General features: G+C 42.9%; 1 protein-coding gene across 4 annotated transcripts in view; it reads right to left on the bottom strand.

Moving 5' to 3' along the window:
* The window catches only part of TMCC3 (transmembrane and coiled-coil domain family 3), a 140,412-nt gene that overhangs the window by 65,361 nt on the left and 60,574 nt on the right, over window positions 1-14,477 (bottom strand). The window contains exon 1 of one of the 4 annotated variants that reach the window (XM_040557371.1): window positions 10,147-10,439. The exons of the other annotated variants lie outside the window; for them this stretch is intronic. Coding sequence (XP_040413305.1) covers window positions 10,147-10,188 — 42 coding nt within the window. The 5' untranslated portion in view covers window positions 10,189-10,439. Of the gene's footprint in view, window positions 1-10,146; window positions 10,440-14,477 lie in introns of those variants that run through there. 4 annotated transcript variants of the gene reach the window in all.

Genomic DNA, 14,477 nt, shown 5'->3' with positions numbered 1-14,477 from the left:
AGGATTAATGCCAAAAAACCAAACCTGCAAAGTAGGTCACCGAGTTGTCACCTCACCTGCTGCTCCCAGAGCCACAACAGGCATGTTCTCGGTGGCTTTGATTTCATGTTAGTTTGGCACTTGCAACTATTTCATTATTTTAAATAACTCTCCAAAATTCTACACAGAGTTTACTTCTCCAACATGTTCATTTTAGTCTGTGAATTCGGGTGCACAACAAATGGCCCCCAGTTTTGAGCTGATTAGCAGAAGAGCCTTAATTAAAATGCCAGTTAAAATGATAGTGCAATTACAGGAACATAAGCATCGACAATTTTCTCTGAGTAATGGGGATTTACAGCTAAAGGCAATGATTACATTTCTGCAAAAAATATCCTTTATTTTGAACTACTGTCACCCAGCAAAGCACTTGGAATGCATAAATTAGAGTCCCCCAGAAAACAATATTCTGGACAAATAGTTATTCTAGTGGCATATAGAGCTCTGAGTGGATATGTTGCTTCCCCACTTTGTGAAATTTAAGAAAAATACCGCTATAGACAATGGGCCACAAATAGGGCTTAGATTTTTCTGTTCCATTAACATTGCCTCCTTTAATGCATACTATTTGTGTCAAGATAAGATCTTACTTAATTTTCAGTAGGCATTTAAATAGCCCACCAAGTAATAGTAATGATACAGAAGAAATACTGATACAGACTGCAAATTAAGAACTCTGTATTGCTTCCTATCTGTGCAGCTGTTTGCAATACTTCCGTAACCTTAGTTGGTCTTTAACCAACACTGATATACCCAACGCATCGCCGTGCAATGACCAACCAAGTTAGTAACTCCTGACACTTCAGATGCGTTGCTGTTCAAGCAGTGAGTTGCAAAAGGCATTGCACAACCTGCATGAAACCCAGAGCGCACCAGCCCTTCGACTGCTGGCCCTGGCAGGGTGTCCCGCACTGCTGCTCACGCTCCCAGCAGCCCTTCTCCCTTGGCCGCCCTCTCAAAGCTGCACAGGTGTTGTTATGCTCCCCAGATGTTGCCGGTACCCATCTGCACGACAAATTCATCTTGAAAGAGCATCCACAGGCTAGAACTTGGGCCCGCCAACATCATTTTCTAACTTCAGGTGCGCATAGCCTGGTTCACTGAGAGAATGCTTTCATTTCAGACTGTGTCACTGCAGCTTTTCACACTGCGCACTGCAGTAATGCTAATGATAAAAGTGACACTTCTCTCTCAGCACCAGCATTAAAAATCTGTGTCGGTGCCCCCAGGTTGAAAATAAATGAATAAATAGATAAACATTGAAACAAAATTCCTAAAGCCATCCATGAATTTGCTTAAGCTCAGCAGTGCTGGGAGAAAGGAGAACCTGGCACATTCTGGAATCCAACGTTAGGGCCAGTCTCCAGTAACAGTGCTATTTATTGAATTGGGGTTGCAGAAAGCTAACTTGATGGTAACCTACTGATTAAAAAAAAAAAAGTATGTGGCTACAGCTACTGCGCTATTGCCACCTACAGGTATTCTTCTCTTCCTTAATTACGAAAAATAATGCAGGGAAACTTGCTGTCCTTGCACTTTATTCTGATAAACTCACTTGTTACCATGCAATTCACTGATGATGCATCATCAACTCTCCTGCTACAAGCTACAGTTGAACATCTACTGTGAGATTCAGTAAATTGCTACTCACCCAAATGAGGAAACGTTGAAAAATTCAGTGGAAGAATGGCTAAAATTAAAACTTATGTTTTGTTAGAGAAAAAAAAAAAAAAAGCCTCGCTCTATATATGTAGTGATCAGATACCATCGCTATTCAGGTAGCTTCTGCAGGCAGGCAGGAGAAGCCTGGAGAGGACATGGGCTGCAGCACCCCACTTGCAGCAAGGCATGCCAAGGGGCAGGTCAGGCCGGGGCTGCAGAAATCCTAAAAGTGAAGCTAGCTGGAGGCTCTGCCGAATGAGGGATTGGTGGTTTGGTTATCTTCATGCCACAGCTCAGAACACAAAGTGCACAGCAAGGATGTGGTTGCTGTTCTGCCTTTCTTTGCTGCCCTGTGTAAGAGGAGGAACAACAACCTGCCTCAGTTTAAGAGAACATATACTTGCAGATGGTGAGCAAGCTCTGTAATCTTGGAACTTTTTCATCTTCGGTTGGAAATCTTTCTTCTTTTTCTTTTTTCATTAAAAAAAAAAGTAGCTTAATCATAGTTTGTATAGTACTTGTTGCTCAGACCAATCATTGTCTATGAATAAGTCAATCAGAAAGATTTCCAAACAAAGTACTTAAGCTTATTTGAATCCCTATTTTAGTTACCTGCACTGTCATTTCCAGATACGCCTGGTATTTGCAAATATCACTGGAAAAATAAAAGAAGTGAGTGCTAGCTATTTTGAGAAAGGCTGAGGAAACCAAAATATCAGCAAAACAATATAGTCGGAGTAATAAAGTAAAATGCTTCTGGCACATATTGGTCTTATCGTTAAGCACAGTACTAAACATGTTGAGAGCACAGAGACACCAGGGCACGTGAGGATGGGCATGACAACAGGTACAGAAGGGCTTGGAAAACTGAAGAATATAGCTGTCTTTTTTTAGAAAGCCACTTTTAAAAACATTTTTTCCCTGAACAAAAGGATCTGATTTTAACAGGATTTCCCAGTTTGACACCAAGGGATGGGTGCCAATACTGACCGACAGATGCATGTTGCTGTTTGGAAAGGTGGACACTCAGCACAGCTACAGATTCCTCTTTCCTACAGCTGCCCCACACCATATCAATATTCTGTATATTCACAGCATTACCAGCAGAGCTAAAACACTGTGACTAACACCTCAGCCATTGCTGAGGCTTGTAATTATTTCAGAGTCAGAGAGCCATGACATACCTCTTCTGAAAACAAAATTAGTTAACATATGCATGTATACAGCATACAAATGATGTTGATATCTCTCCGTCTTTCATGTTAATGAATCATTCTGATCCAAATGCAGATATTTTGGCATGCCTTTTGTCCTGTTTGTGTGCATAAAAAGAATTATGAGCTGATGAATGAAACACAACCACCACTTAAATACAACATGCTGGATAATCCAAATTGGATGTGAAGCTCCATGCAACAAGGTACAAAATAGATGTCTGTTACTACACTGGACATCTGCAAAGCAATACCAATTCAGCAGAGAATTAGGCTTACAGTACACAAATTACAGAAATTCCCTGCTACAAGCACATGTTTCTCAGTGCTCTATTTCAAGTTAAATGGCAAAGCTTTAAATTCACCAGTACTAGATTCACCCTTTACTAGATTTCATTGAGGTAGGGTAAAAACTATTTCATTTTCCTCATTTTCTCATTCCTTCATTCGACACCATTTTGTGCAAAATTGAGTTCTAGCTCTATCTCTTCTCTGTGTAGGGTATTTCCACAGCAAAATAGAAAACAGGCAAATAATAGAATTAGGAAATAAAAAACAGGAAAAATGATACATGCAAGCATCATCCTTGAAACAATTACCTCTGCTTTTGTAATTGACTGGATTTCAACTTGAAGAAATTTTTTTTTGCTTTTGCTGTTGCATATACTTATGAGATTCTGGTGTTTAATTAGAAGGGAAAGAACAAGAGGTTTTATAACGAACTAATATATTCTAGGAACATATACTATGAAAATTCTGATTTCACTCAAGCAAAATGAGAGTTTTGCCTCTGACTTACGTTGTGCTTTTACCCACATTCTCTAGTACTGTAGTGGGGATGTTTCTTATCATTTAGTCAGATAAAATCTTACCAACATGGCTTTTGTCAACATGCAAGGAAAGTAGAAGTGCTGTTAAAATTTACATTAACCTGTAACACAGTTTCACTTCCATGTTTGTTCAAAAATATAAGACATTTAACCTTTAAAATAAAACCCTTTTAATTTTAACTGTGAACCAGAAACAGTACATGTTCTTGGAGCATACAGCTTTTTTGATCAAGAACATTTTTTGGAGATTGTATTAGAGTTGTGTGAATTATTACAAGGAATTACAGTCTTTTAAAGACAACACTAGACAAGCCTAAGTGATTTAGGAGCTTCAGTCCTACCATCGAAATATCTCAGGAATTTAAGGACTGGATTCATAAAGATTCTCAAGTACAAAGCCCTCTGGAAGTATCTGTTTAATTCATTGGGCATTAAGGCTCTGGCTCATTAGTAGATAGAGCTCATCTTAGGGAAGCTTAGAAGAATTTTCTGCTCTAACCATCTGCCTGTTTTAGATGCCTCTCTCCCTCCTGGCAAAACTAGCTCAGTATCTGGTGAGGGAGATGCCCTATCGGTCTGGTGTATTCATGCAAACTGATGACAGTCTGGGTCTTTCCCAGTGCATCCAGCTACGATTTAAGCAGATCAATGATTGCTGTATGATTAGCTGAGCAATCCTCACAGCAGGGGCAGGAATCTTTGAAACAGGGCAGAGTGAAATGTTCGGGGCCAGGGGCAGTACCACAGCCTTAGCATAAGCTGCCCCTTTGGAGAGCAAAGGCCTCAGGGGTGCTCAGATAGGAGCCGGAGTTCAACTGCAATTAACAGGGACCTACTCTGCCTAGTATCTAAGTAATTGTTAAAGATGAGAATTAATAACAGCTGAAGAAAAGTTACCTTTATCTCACTGGACTATGCAGACACGACCTGTACTTCTAAATCACAGCTGTTTGTTTTACAGCAGGTCATTTTTCTCTCTGCTTGCTAAGCTGCTAGCAGATTCCTTGACATTTTGGAGGAGAGATCAATCTGGATTTAATAAAGTGATCAAGAGGAAAGAGGTTAGAATTCTTTATCTAAAAAGTCTGCCAAATCAACGGCATTGTGCAGACTGACATCATGATGGGCAGTAGCTTATTGATTCAGCAGCCATTTGTTAATCGGGGTGACATAAAGCAGCTCCTGTCTGGCATGCCATAGAATTATACCGTGTGCACGTGGTCAACTGGTACTGCAGATCCAGCGCAGTGTCCTTTCCAGATTCCTCCCAGTTAGAAGCTCAAGGTTGGAAAATTTTAAAGTGATGTTTAACGAAGGGGTGAGGGGACTTATACAGGTTTATTTTCAACTGTGGACACAGAAATTCTTGTTTGATTTCCATGTACAGCTGGCAGGACTAACAACAACACAAAGATATTTAGGTTTGGGAGTTTTTAGCTTTCCAGTCAGAACTACTAAATTTGACTAGCACCAGATCTAAATGTACAGATTTTTGACTTCTTGTTTTCCAGTTACTGTGAATCACAGAATCATAGCATCGCAGAACGTCCTGAGTTGGAAGGAACCCACAAGGACCATCGAGTCCAACTCCTGCCTCCACACAGGACCACCCAAAAATCAGACCATGTGTCTGAGGGCGTTGTCCAAATGCTTCTTGAACTCTGTCAGGCTCGGTGCCATGACCACTTCCCTGGGCAGCCTGTCCCAGTGCCTGACCACCCTCTCATTGAAAAACCTTTCCCTAACCCCCAGCCTGACCCTCCCCTGTCCCAGCTCCGTGCCGTGAGGGAGCTGCAGGCCGCCATGAGGCCTCCCCTCAGTCTCTTGTTCTCCAGGCTAAATGAATCAAAGTTTTGAAGTGAAGTTGTCTTTCCTTTGTCTCTCTCACTCTCTGACACACGTGTACCATTCCCGTTTCCCCACTAAGACAAACTTCAAAGTGCTGAGTATTTATACATTTAGCTCCAGGAGCATCCAATTCATTCCTTTTCCTCCCAGGCCCGAGGGTGCGGCAGGCACACCACGTTCGGCGGCTCAGCCTGGGCTGCGGTCGGAGCCACGCGGGGCACCCCAGGCACCCACCTCAGGCTGTGTGTGCTGAGAGCAGCCTCCGGCTCTGGAGCAGAGTAGGGGGCTCTGCCACATGCCTACGGCTCAGAAATGGGACACGCTCATGGTTGTGCTTTAGAATGACCTAATAAGTGCAATTAGATTTTTCAAGGTGATCTTTTTTTTTTTTTTTTTTTTTCCTCCCCACAGGTAATTTACCTTGGGGAAATTAAAACAACCCCTGGGTACTGTAAAAACACGTGTCCTGTGGCAGAAACTTCAGCCAGCAGGCACTCAGGCTGAACTGAAGAAAACCGGCAGAAGGATGACAGAGATTAAGACAAGCTGCCCTCTGCCTGCCTTCAGGAAACCCAGGCCGAGGGCTGCGCTGCTTCCGCAGTTAGCCAGAGGATGCTGGTAACCCAAGGCTCCATGCGAAGCCCAGTAAGCACAAGTGGAAAATCTGATTTCAAAGTGCTCTGGGTAAAGCTCTCTGGTTTAGAAGGCAAGCTCAGCCACAGCACCTGGAAGGCTATCAGTGAGAATACACCACGCACCCAGAGCAAGAACCAAGCTGGTAGAGACAGGATTCCAGCACAGCATAGCCAATGCTGAAACAAATCCCAGGTACATGCAAGGAGGAGAAAATGGGAAACTGCTGAAAACTGTTTCTAAGATAATGTGTTCCCTCTGTGACTCCTCGAAAATGAACTTGTGCTGAACAAGTAACTGGGTTCACCAGACTGCAGGATCATCAGTCACACATTGCTCTAAGTAACTGAATACTTACAGGGAATTAAATTTATAAGAAAACACAGTATATCTGTATTTTCTAAAGCCTAATGACACTCACAGTGGAGTATATTGAAAATTTTTTAATTTAGAATCTGGAAAGGATTTTGTGGAAACATCTAAAACTGTGTATTTGAATCACAGAGTTATAGAAGCATAGAGTCAGTTAGGTTGGAAAAGACTTCTAGGATCATCTGGTCCAACCTTTAACCTAGCATTGCCAAGTCCACCATTAAACCACATCTCTGAGCTCTACATCTACACATTTTTTAAAGACCTCCAGGAATGGTGACTCAACCTCTTTCCTGGGCAGCCAGTTCCAATACTTCACAATCCTTTCAGTGAAGAAATTTTTCCTAATATCCAACCCAAACCTCCCCTGGTGCAACCTAAGGTCATTTCCTCTTGTCTTATCACTTGGTGCTTGGGAGAAGAGATGATTACCACCTTGCTATAGCCTCCTTTAAGGTAACTGTAGAGAGCTATAAGGTCTGCCCTGAGCCTCCTCTTCTCCAGACTAAACAACCCCAGCTCCCTCAGCCACTCCTCAAGACTTGTTCTCTAGACACTTCGCCAGCTTCGTAGCCCTTCTCTGAATGTGTTCCAGAGCCTCGATGTCCTTCTTGTAGTGAGGGGCCCAAAACTGAACACAGTACTCGAGATGCGGCCTCACCAGAGCAGAGTACAGAGACAATCACTTCCCTAGTCCTGCTGGCCACCCTATTTCTGATACAAGCCAGAATGCTGTTGGCCTTCTTGGCCACCTGAGCACACTGCTGGCTCATATTCAGCCGGCTATCGACCAATACCCCCAGGTCCCTTTCCGCCAGGCAGCTTTCCAGCCACTCTTCCCCCAGCCTGTAGCACTGCATGGGGTTGTTGTGCCCCAGGTACAGGACCCGGCTCTTGGCCTTGCTGAACCTCACACAGTTGGCCTCGGCCCATCAGTCTGGCCTATCCAGATCCCTCCGCAGAGCCCTCCTGCTGTCATACAGATCAGCACTCGTGCCTATCTTGGTGTCATCTGCAAACCTACTGAGGGTGCACTCAATCCCCTGCCCTCTGGAAGTCCAGTTCTGCTAACCCCCCTCCTTACTTCCCCAAGAATCAAAAACTGTATCAATTCATGATTGCTATGCCCAAGACGGCCTCCAGCCTTCATTCACATCATCCACAAGTCCTTCTCTGTCAACAAGCAAAAGGTCCAGCAGGGTACCATCCCTAGTTGGCTCACTCACCAGCTGTGTCAGGAAGTTACCTTCCACACAATCCAGAAACCTCCTAGACTGTTTCCTCTCTGCTGTGTTGTATTTTCAGCAGACATCTGGCACGTTGAAGTCCTCCATGAGAACAAGGGCTGGTGATTGTGAGACTTCTCCCAAATGCTTATAGAATACTTTGCCTGCCTCTTCAGCATGTTTGGGTGATCTATAACTACACCAGGACGTCTGCCTCACTGGCCTTCCCCCTGATTCTTTCTCATAAACACTCAAGCCTGTCATCACCATTGTTCAGCTCTAGACAATCCAAACGCTCCCTTACAGGGCTACCCCCCCCCGCCTCTCCTTCCTAACCTATCCCTTCTGAAGAGTTTGTAGCCATCCACTGCAGCACTCCAGTCATGGAAAGTAGCAGCAAGATGCATTAGGACATAGTAAGGCATGAAATTGCCTCATAAAGACAATCACTTTTGAGAAACACAGTAATAAGCATCATAGTGAAATTACAGATAATGATTGGTATTCTTGTGCTACTTCACACAGCCTGCTCTGACACTTGTGCTGAGCAAATGAGTAATGAACTTGACTCCAGCTACTGAAACAAAGAAGAAGGAAAATACCGTGTTATCCTAGTTCGTTTTTCTTTGGTACGCGCAGAGACAAAGCATGTGCCATTTTTGGATATACCTGAACTGACCAAGCTGGTACCTTCTTTGGAGAAAGGCTCTCTGCAACCTGCAGCTTTGCGATACTCCTGACTGACCATTGCATCTTGTTTCTACCAGTCCAAATAGCACCCTGCTGAGTTTGGCACATAGTGATTTTTTTTAACTTGCAACCCTACTTTCTGAATAGGACTCTTACCCCTCAACTGCTTGAAATGGGACAATCATCCCATTAAACAAAATGAGGATTTAATGCACACCAGTGTGCAAAGATGTTCTGGAAGAGGTCTGGGAACACCTGAGCTACTTCCTCAACTGAGTCGGATGAGGCTGAACTCAAGTTGCTGTCAAGAGCTCATAAGTGGATCAGATGAGAGCAAATGGCAAGTTACACACAGTTATGGCTGGAAAAAATATTCTCTATGTACAGGTTAGAATAAAAGCTTGACCTGGTTTAATGTGGGACAGTGGAGTTTTAATGGCAGGAAGTACAGTTAAATAACGTTAATTAGTCATTAATGAGCACTCTACAACTGCAAAGAGCTCTTCAGTAGTTAGATACGGGGAGTCATTCTACACAATATCCTTGTGTCGTATGCATTAGTCTCGTTTTTGGTGATGGAGATTGAGGTCTTCAGATGAGATACCCCAAATTACAGTCAATTATCTTATTGGCAGATGGTTTACCAATAAGCATGTGATGAGCCAATGAAAAAATTCAGGTGCAATTCTTTGAGTCTGTGACCTGGGCTCATCTTGTAAAAAAAAAAAAAAAAGTGTGTAAAAAAAAAAAAGTGTAATCTGAATTGCTAAATTGTCTGTTCTCACCAGCTTGACAATTGCCAGGATTCTTTGAATTAGGTATGGGGACAGGGAGGAACACAGTCCTTCACCTGCACGCGGTTAACACAGTCTCTTCCCCAATCCTTCATTTGATGAAGATCATAGAGGAGCATCTGCTATTCTACCGAAATAATCAGCTTCAAGAAAGGTTGTTTGCACTTTACATAAGCAAATCAAATACAAAAGGAAAAATGACTAATCACTGTTCCATTAAAAAAGAAAAAAAAAATAGCTACATAAATGTCATCAGTTATACATAATTTTAAGTAAAACTTAGAAAATAAAATTTTTGCAAACTAAAGCTCAGAAAAGTCAAGGACCTGCCTCATAACCAGTGCACCTCGGAATACAGAATGCTAACGCATTTAAGACAGTTTGGCACATCTAAAGCAATCCAATAAAAAAAAAAATAAATGGGGGGATCTTCAATACTTTAAAATATCCAGAAAAGTCAGGTCCTGTTCTTACCAGCCTTGGCAGCCAGTGACTACCGAGCTCCACTAAGGTTTGAGAACAAAGATAAGTTTGCCAGCCACTTTCAAAAAAACCCATGTCAGTTTTAACATCAAAAATAATGTTACCTGTAGCAGGTTTGGTTCCTGGTTTTATCTAAAGGTATCTCTTTTTTTTTTTTGAGAAAAAGCTGGCTTCCTTCCCAATAGACCTCCCATTGTTTTGCCAAATTCTCCCATATTTGCTCTGAATTTTCTCTGGTCTTCTGAAATCAGATTATCTTCTCCACTCTACCAGGATTCATACGGGGGTCAGTGAGAAACACATATAATTTACCACTTAGATATTCCTCTAGGCGTACACCAAATATGATACCTACTGCAAATCTCAGCACAGGTCCCGATCTTCTCAGTTCCTTCATAACATTAAAGCTGTCATTGCCTTTGCCTTCTAATTCTTAAAAAAAGGCAATTTCTTGCACGTCTGACCAAAGGCATCTGGTGGAACTGAAGCAGGAGAGCTCAACGAGCTGCCTCTTCCTCTCACGCCCTCTTTGCATGCTGAGTGTGGTTCGTGCCTCCTGCCCTGGGCATCCTTCCGTCTAGCCTACCCACTTCCATAAGAGCCACGCAGAGCCTGGTTGTTAGCACGCAGACTGCCGACGGAGAGCCATAGGAGCAGCACATATATAGTGTACAAGCAAGAGGGCTGATACGAAGCAAAAGTGTCGTTGGGGGTGGGGAAATCAAACTTTCTGTACGGTCAACACATCTTGCTTTAAATATTCGTTTCTCAACTTCCCCCAGTTCCAGAAGAGAGGCTGTGGACTCCACAGGGGTGGATGGATCAAGGAGCATGTGTACATCATAACCAAAATGACTGCGCTACCAGATACTTGGTTGCTTTTTTGTTTGTTTGTATGGTTGGCTTTTTTAATACGTATCACCATCTTTTAGATTGGTTGATTAAAAAGAGTATATCTGAGTCCTGCGTGCAAAGCTGACACCTTTCACTTGCTCACATCCAGAAAAAGGATGTGAGACTAATACAAATACTGGAAGGAAATGGTTTGATCACAGACGTGTTATTTTGGCCACTGCCTTCAGATTTCCCACAGGGTGGGAACATACCACACAGCGTAAGACTACAGAGAAGAGTTTCAGCAATGAGTCAGGCTAAGTAACTCAACAAGGTAATACTGTCTGGATCCTCTAGGACTAGATCTAGACTGCAGTTTATCAACAAAGGCTGTAACAGAGTTCTTGCACATAATTACACTGCTGCGTTTCTAATATATCCCATTCCTCATCCTTAGTATAATGACTTCTCAGCAGAACACAGGCAGCTCCCAAAACGTGCGTCACAAAACGATGCACAAATCTTCCTTAGGATAAAATAATCAGCTTTTTGGATCAGAGGAATACATTAACAACTTATTTAAATCATGGTAGGAAAAAACAATTTAAACTGTGATGCCAACAGGTAGAAATTTAGGAAGATAATCACTTTTTGCTTTATTTCTGTAAAATACAAGAGTAATTTCTGTCTTGACATTTTCTCTAATCATTCTCCTATTTGGCCACCGCATAAGAATTACCCTTGGTTAACAGACCTTCTGTTTTGAGTTTCTTACTGGAGGCAGCTACAAAATCTTAAGGGATCAGCATGGGCAACTGCAAACCCCTATTGCTAATTTTAGGATTTATTCTTGTGCCCTTGTAGCGCAGGCTGCAGTCACTTTGACAAACAGTTGGAAAGCAGCTCTGACTGCAGTAAGGAGCTCTGTCTTGTAAACACTGTTTTTTTTCCATTGCACAGTTGTCTATGAAGAACAAGTAAATCCCTGCACTCACTACCAAAGAGTAAATTCAGGTATTACTTTCTTTTCTTTTCTTTAAGGGCAGATTAACACTGCACTGTTGACCTTCCCTACACCAAGAGTAGGATTTCTCATGGCACATAACTCAAAAGAAGTAGGTAAAGAGCATCTCTCTCTACAGTACTGCTGCACATGGGCCAAGTAATCAATTTTTGACAGGGACTGAGTACAGCTGAGGAAGAGGTACTTTCCTCAGCTCCTCATCCATATGCAGCTAACAATTCAGAGGACAAGGGCAAGCAGTGGCTAGGATCCTGCACAATCCTTCAAAGGAGACCACGCTCTTGCTCTGTGGTTCCTTATTGTCATTTACTCATCAGCCACTCCTGGCTTGTGTCCTGCCACAATAACAAGCCTCAGTCTCATGGGGAAAAGAAAACCCAGGCTTCAAAAACGCTATATACTGTAACTTTGGTCTCCTCTTGTCCAGAGGGTTCTTGGGTCGGCAGGCACTGACCCCTTGATGTCCCTGGGAAAAGTGTGCACATCCTCAGCAGGCTCATAAGCAGATCCTGGCAAGGGCTCTATTGTCCTGTGGCAGCCCTGTCAACATCCATGATTTTAGCCGAATTTCCTGACATCTAGAGTTTCCCAAAGCTCCCAGTCCCAGAATGATAAAACTGTGAGATTCTCAGCTTTCCTATTTTTTAATAGTGCAAATTTGTGATTACAAAGAGAAGCTAAAAATCTGTCAGGAGTGTCACCTGACAACTCATAAAACAGATGGCAAAGAAAAAAAGTCACTGCCTGTAATCTCATTGCTTTGGGAGGTCTGACTCATGGCTGCTCAGTACAGGAGTTGGCAGGGGGGACGTAGTACAGCTAAACACCGCCTCAAACAGTTGTGGATCCTGCCCCCAAAATCTGATGTAGCAAAAAAATTCATTAATATCGTGGAGTGTCTTGGCTGAAACAATTCACCGAAGTTACAAGTTCAGCTAAGCCAGGAGCTGGGCTCCTTCTGCAGCAGCCCAAGGAGATCGTTGTCTCAGCACTCGCTGAAAACGAACAACAAATGAGGCTTTTCAGAAGCAAAACTACTTGATTGCTTTCATATTTTCTGACTCTGGTTCTGTGAAAAGAAATCGCTGCAGCTGAAAAACTGAGCAATTTGGCAAGGCCAAGCCCTAAGATGCAATTAGTCACAGACATTGTTGCAACTGCTTGCAGGGCTCCCCAGCACTCCCTTGCCTCCAGCAATTGGACAGTAACAACTTGCATAAAAATGGATTTAGAAAATTCATTAGTAACAGTGCAAGTTAATTGTGGCATTAGTACAGTTCAACGCTAACCTTCCTATTAAAGAAGCCCAGTTTAACTAGGTCCTTGAAATATCTTTAAATAATACGCGAGTGTTTGGGGTATATGTTAGAGGCACACTGTTCTGGTTTTGTTGCTGTTCAGCTGTAATACAACTGCCTCATTTAAGGCCGTTTCAATGGTCATGTTTTTTTTTCAGTAATACCAAAATAGACAGTAGGAAACATCTTAATCAAAGATAGAATCTGTTTATTGTATATTTATGAAAGGAAGGGATTTTAGGGATTCATTCACGAGATGCCCCTGTCTGGGAAATAGCATCCAACTATTCTACTTGCTCTGTGAAAAGAAAAATAGGAAAAGATATGGCATGCCTGGCTCAATTAACCTTTCAGTGAGCGGTCCTAAATTTCGTAATGAGTGACCACTGCACAAATCTCTTTTACCTGATGATACTCAGCCTTTCTAATCAAACTGGAGCTCTGACAGATGCACATATTTCCCCCGTTTCCAGAGTACTGTCCCCATGATGGAGTGGAAACTGATAACAGGATATAGGAAACATGCTTATTTTATCACAACATAGCTGGGTTTGACTTACTGTAAACAGGACAGTAGACTAATGTGAAAGACTGAGTCAGTATGGTAACAAAAAGTTCATTTGCAGAAAAACAGTGCAGTTTCAGTTCACCTGGGAAAAGATGCAATGAGCCAGCATTCACTGAGAAGTTTTGGCTGAAATTAATTAGGTAAGTTAGTTGTAAAACAGTTAATGTATTTACATCTAGGAGTGTTCGTTCTTCCAGCTAAGTTCACAAGAAAGTTACACGCTTTCCACAAAACTAATGAGGGGGTGGTGGTATCACATCCCCTTATTGGCAAGTAGTTGGTTACTCTCCTAAAGAGATTAAAAGAAAATCCAGAAAATGCACAATTCACAGAAACCTAGAAAAAAAGGGAAAGAGTTGAAAGAGACAGAGCTGGTCCTGCCTTGGGGATCAGCCAGCTGCACAGTCCTTGGCAGGACTGATGGCTGCTGACAGAAATTCACACACCCCTCCCAAACCAGGGAAAGGCCAAAGGCTGTTGGACTCTGGGCATTGAAGCTCTGCAGAGAATGAAAGCTTCAGTCAGAAACGCCTATGTGAGTGACAGCTGAGTACGAGAAGCCCAGAGAGACAGTTTGTACCAGAAGAAACCTCCGGCATGCCAGCACAAGTGCAGCAGGAGGTGACAGATGAAGACTTCAGAGAGCCTGCGGGAGCTGCTGGCTGGCCCCGGTGCTGCGCTGGGAGCAGGGGCCCTGCCTTGAGTCACTGGCTCCTAGAGCCTGCAGGGAAGAGGGATGTGGATGCCATTCTGTTTATTTACAAGAATGTACAAAAATACCCGATTCCATTGCAGTTTCAGTTTGTTTGTTTTTCTCCTCCTAGCTGGAAAGGTTGACATGTACAGCCTCTGCAGCACAGCCAGCCTCGCGTCTTGTACGGGTGCCTCCTGCAGCAGCACGGGTTTCAGTGCTCTGCTGTCACCAGCCGATATACGCACAATCCAATATCCGATTGATGCAG

This window comes from Cygnus olor, chromosome 1 (assembly GCF_009769625.2).
Source record: "Cygnus olor isolate bCygOlo1 chromosome 1, bCygOlo1.pri.v2, whole genome shotgun sequence".
NCBI lineage: Eukaryota > Metazoa > Chordata > Aves > Anseriformes > Anatidae > Cygnus > Cygnus olor.
This window is presented reverse-complemented; position numbering and strand designations above follow the sequence as displayed.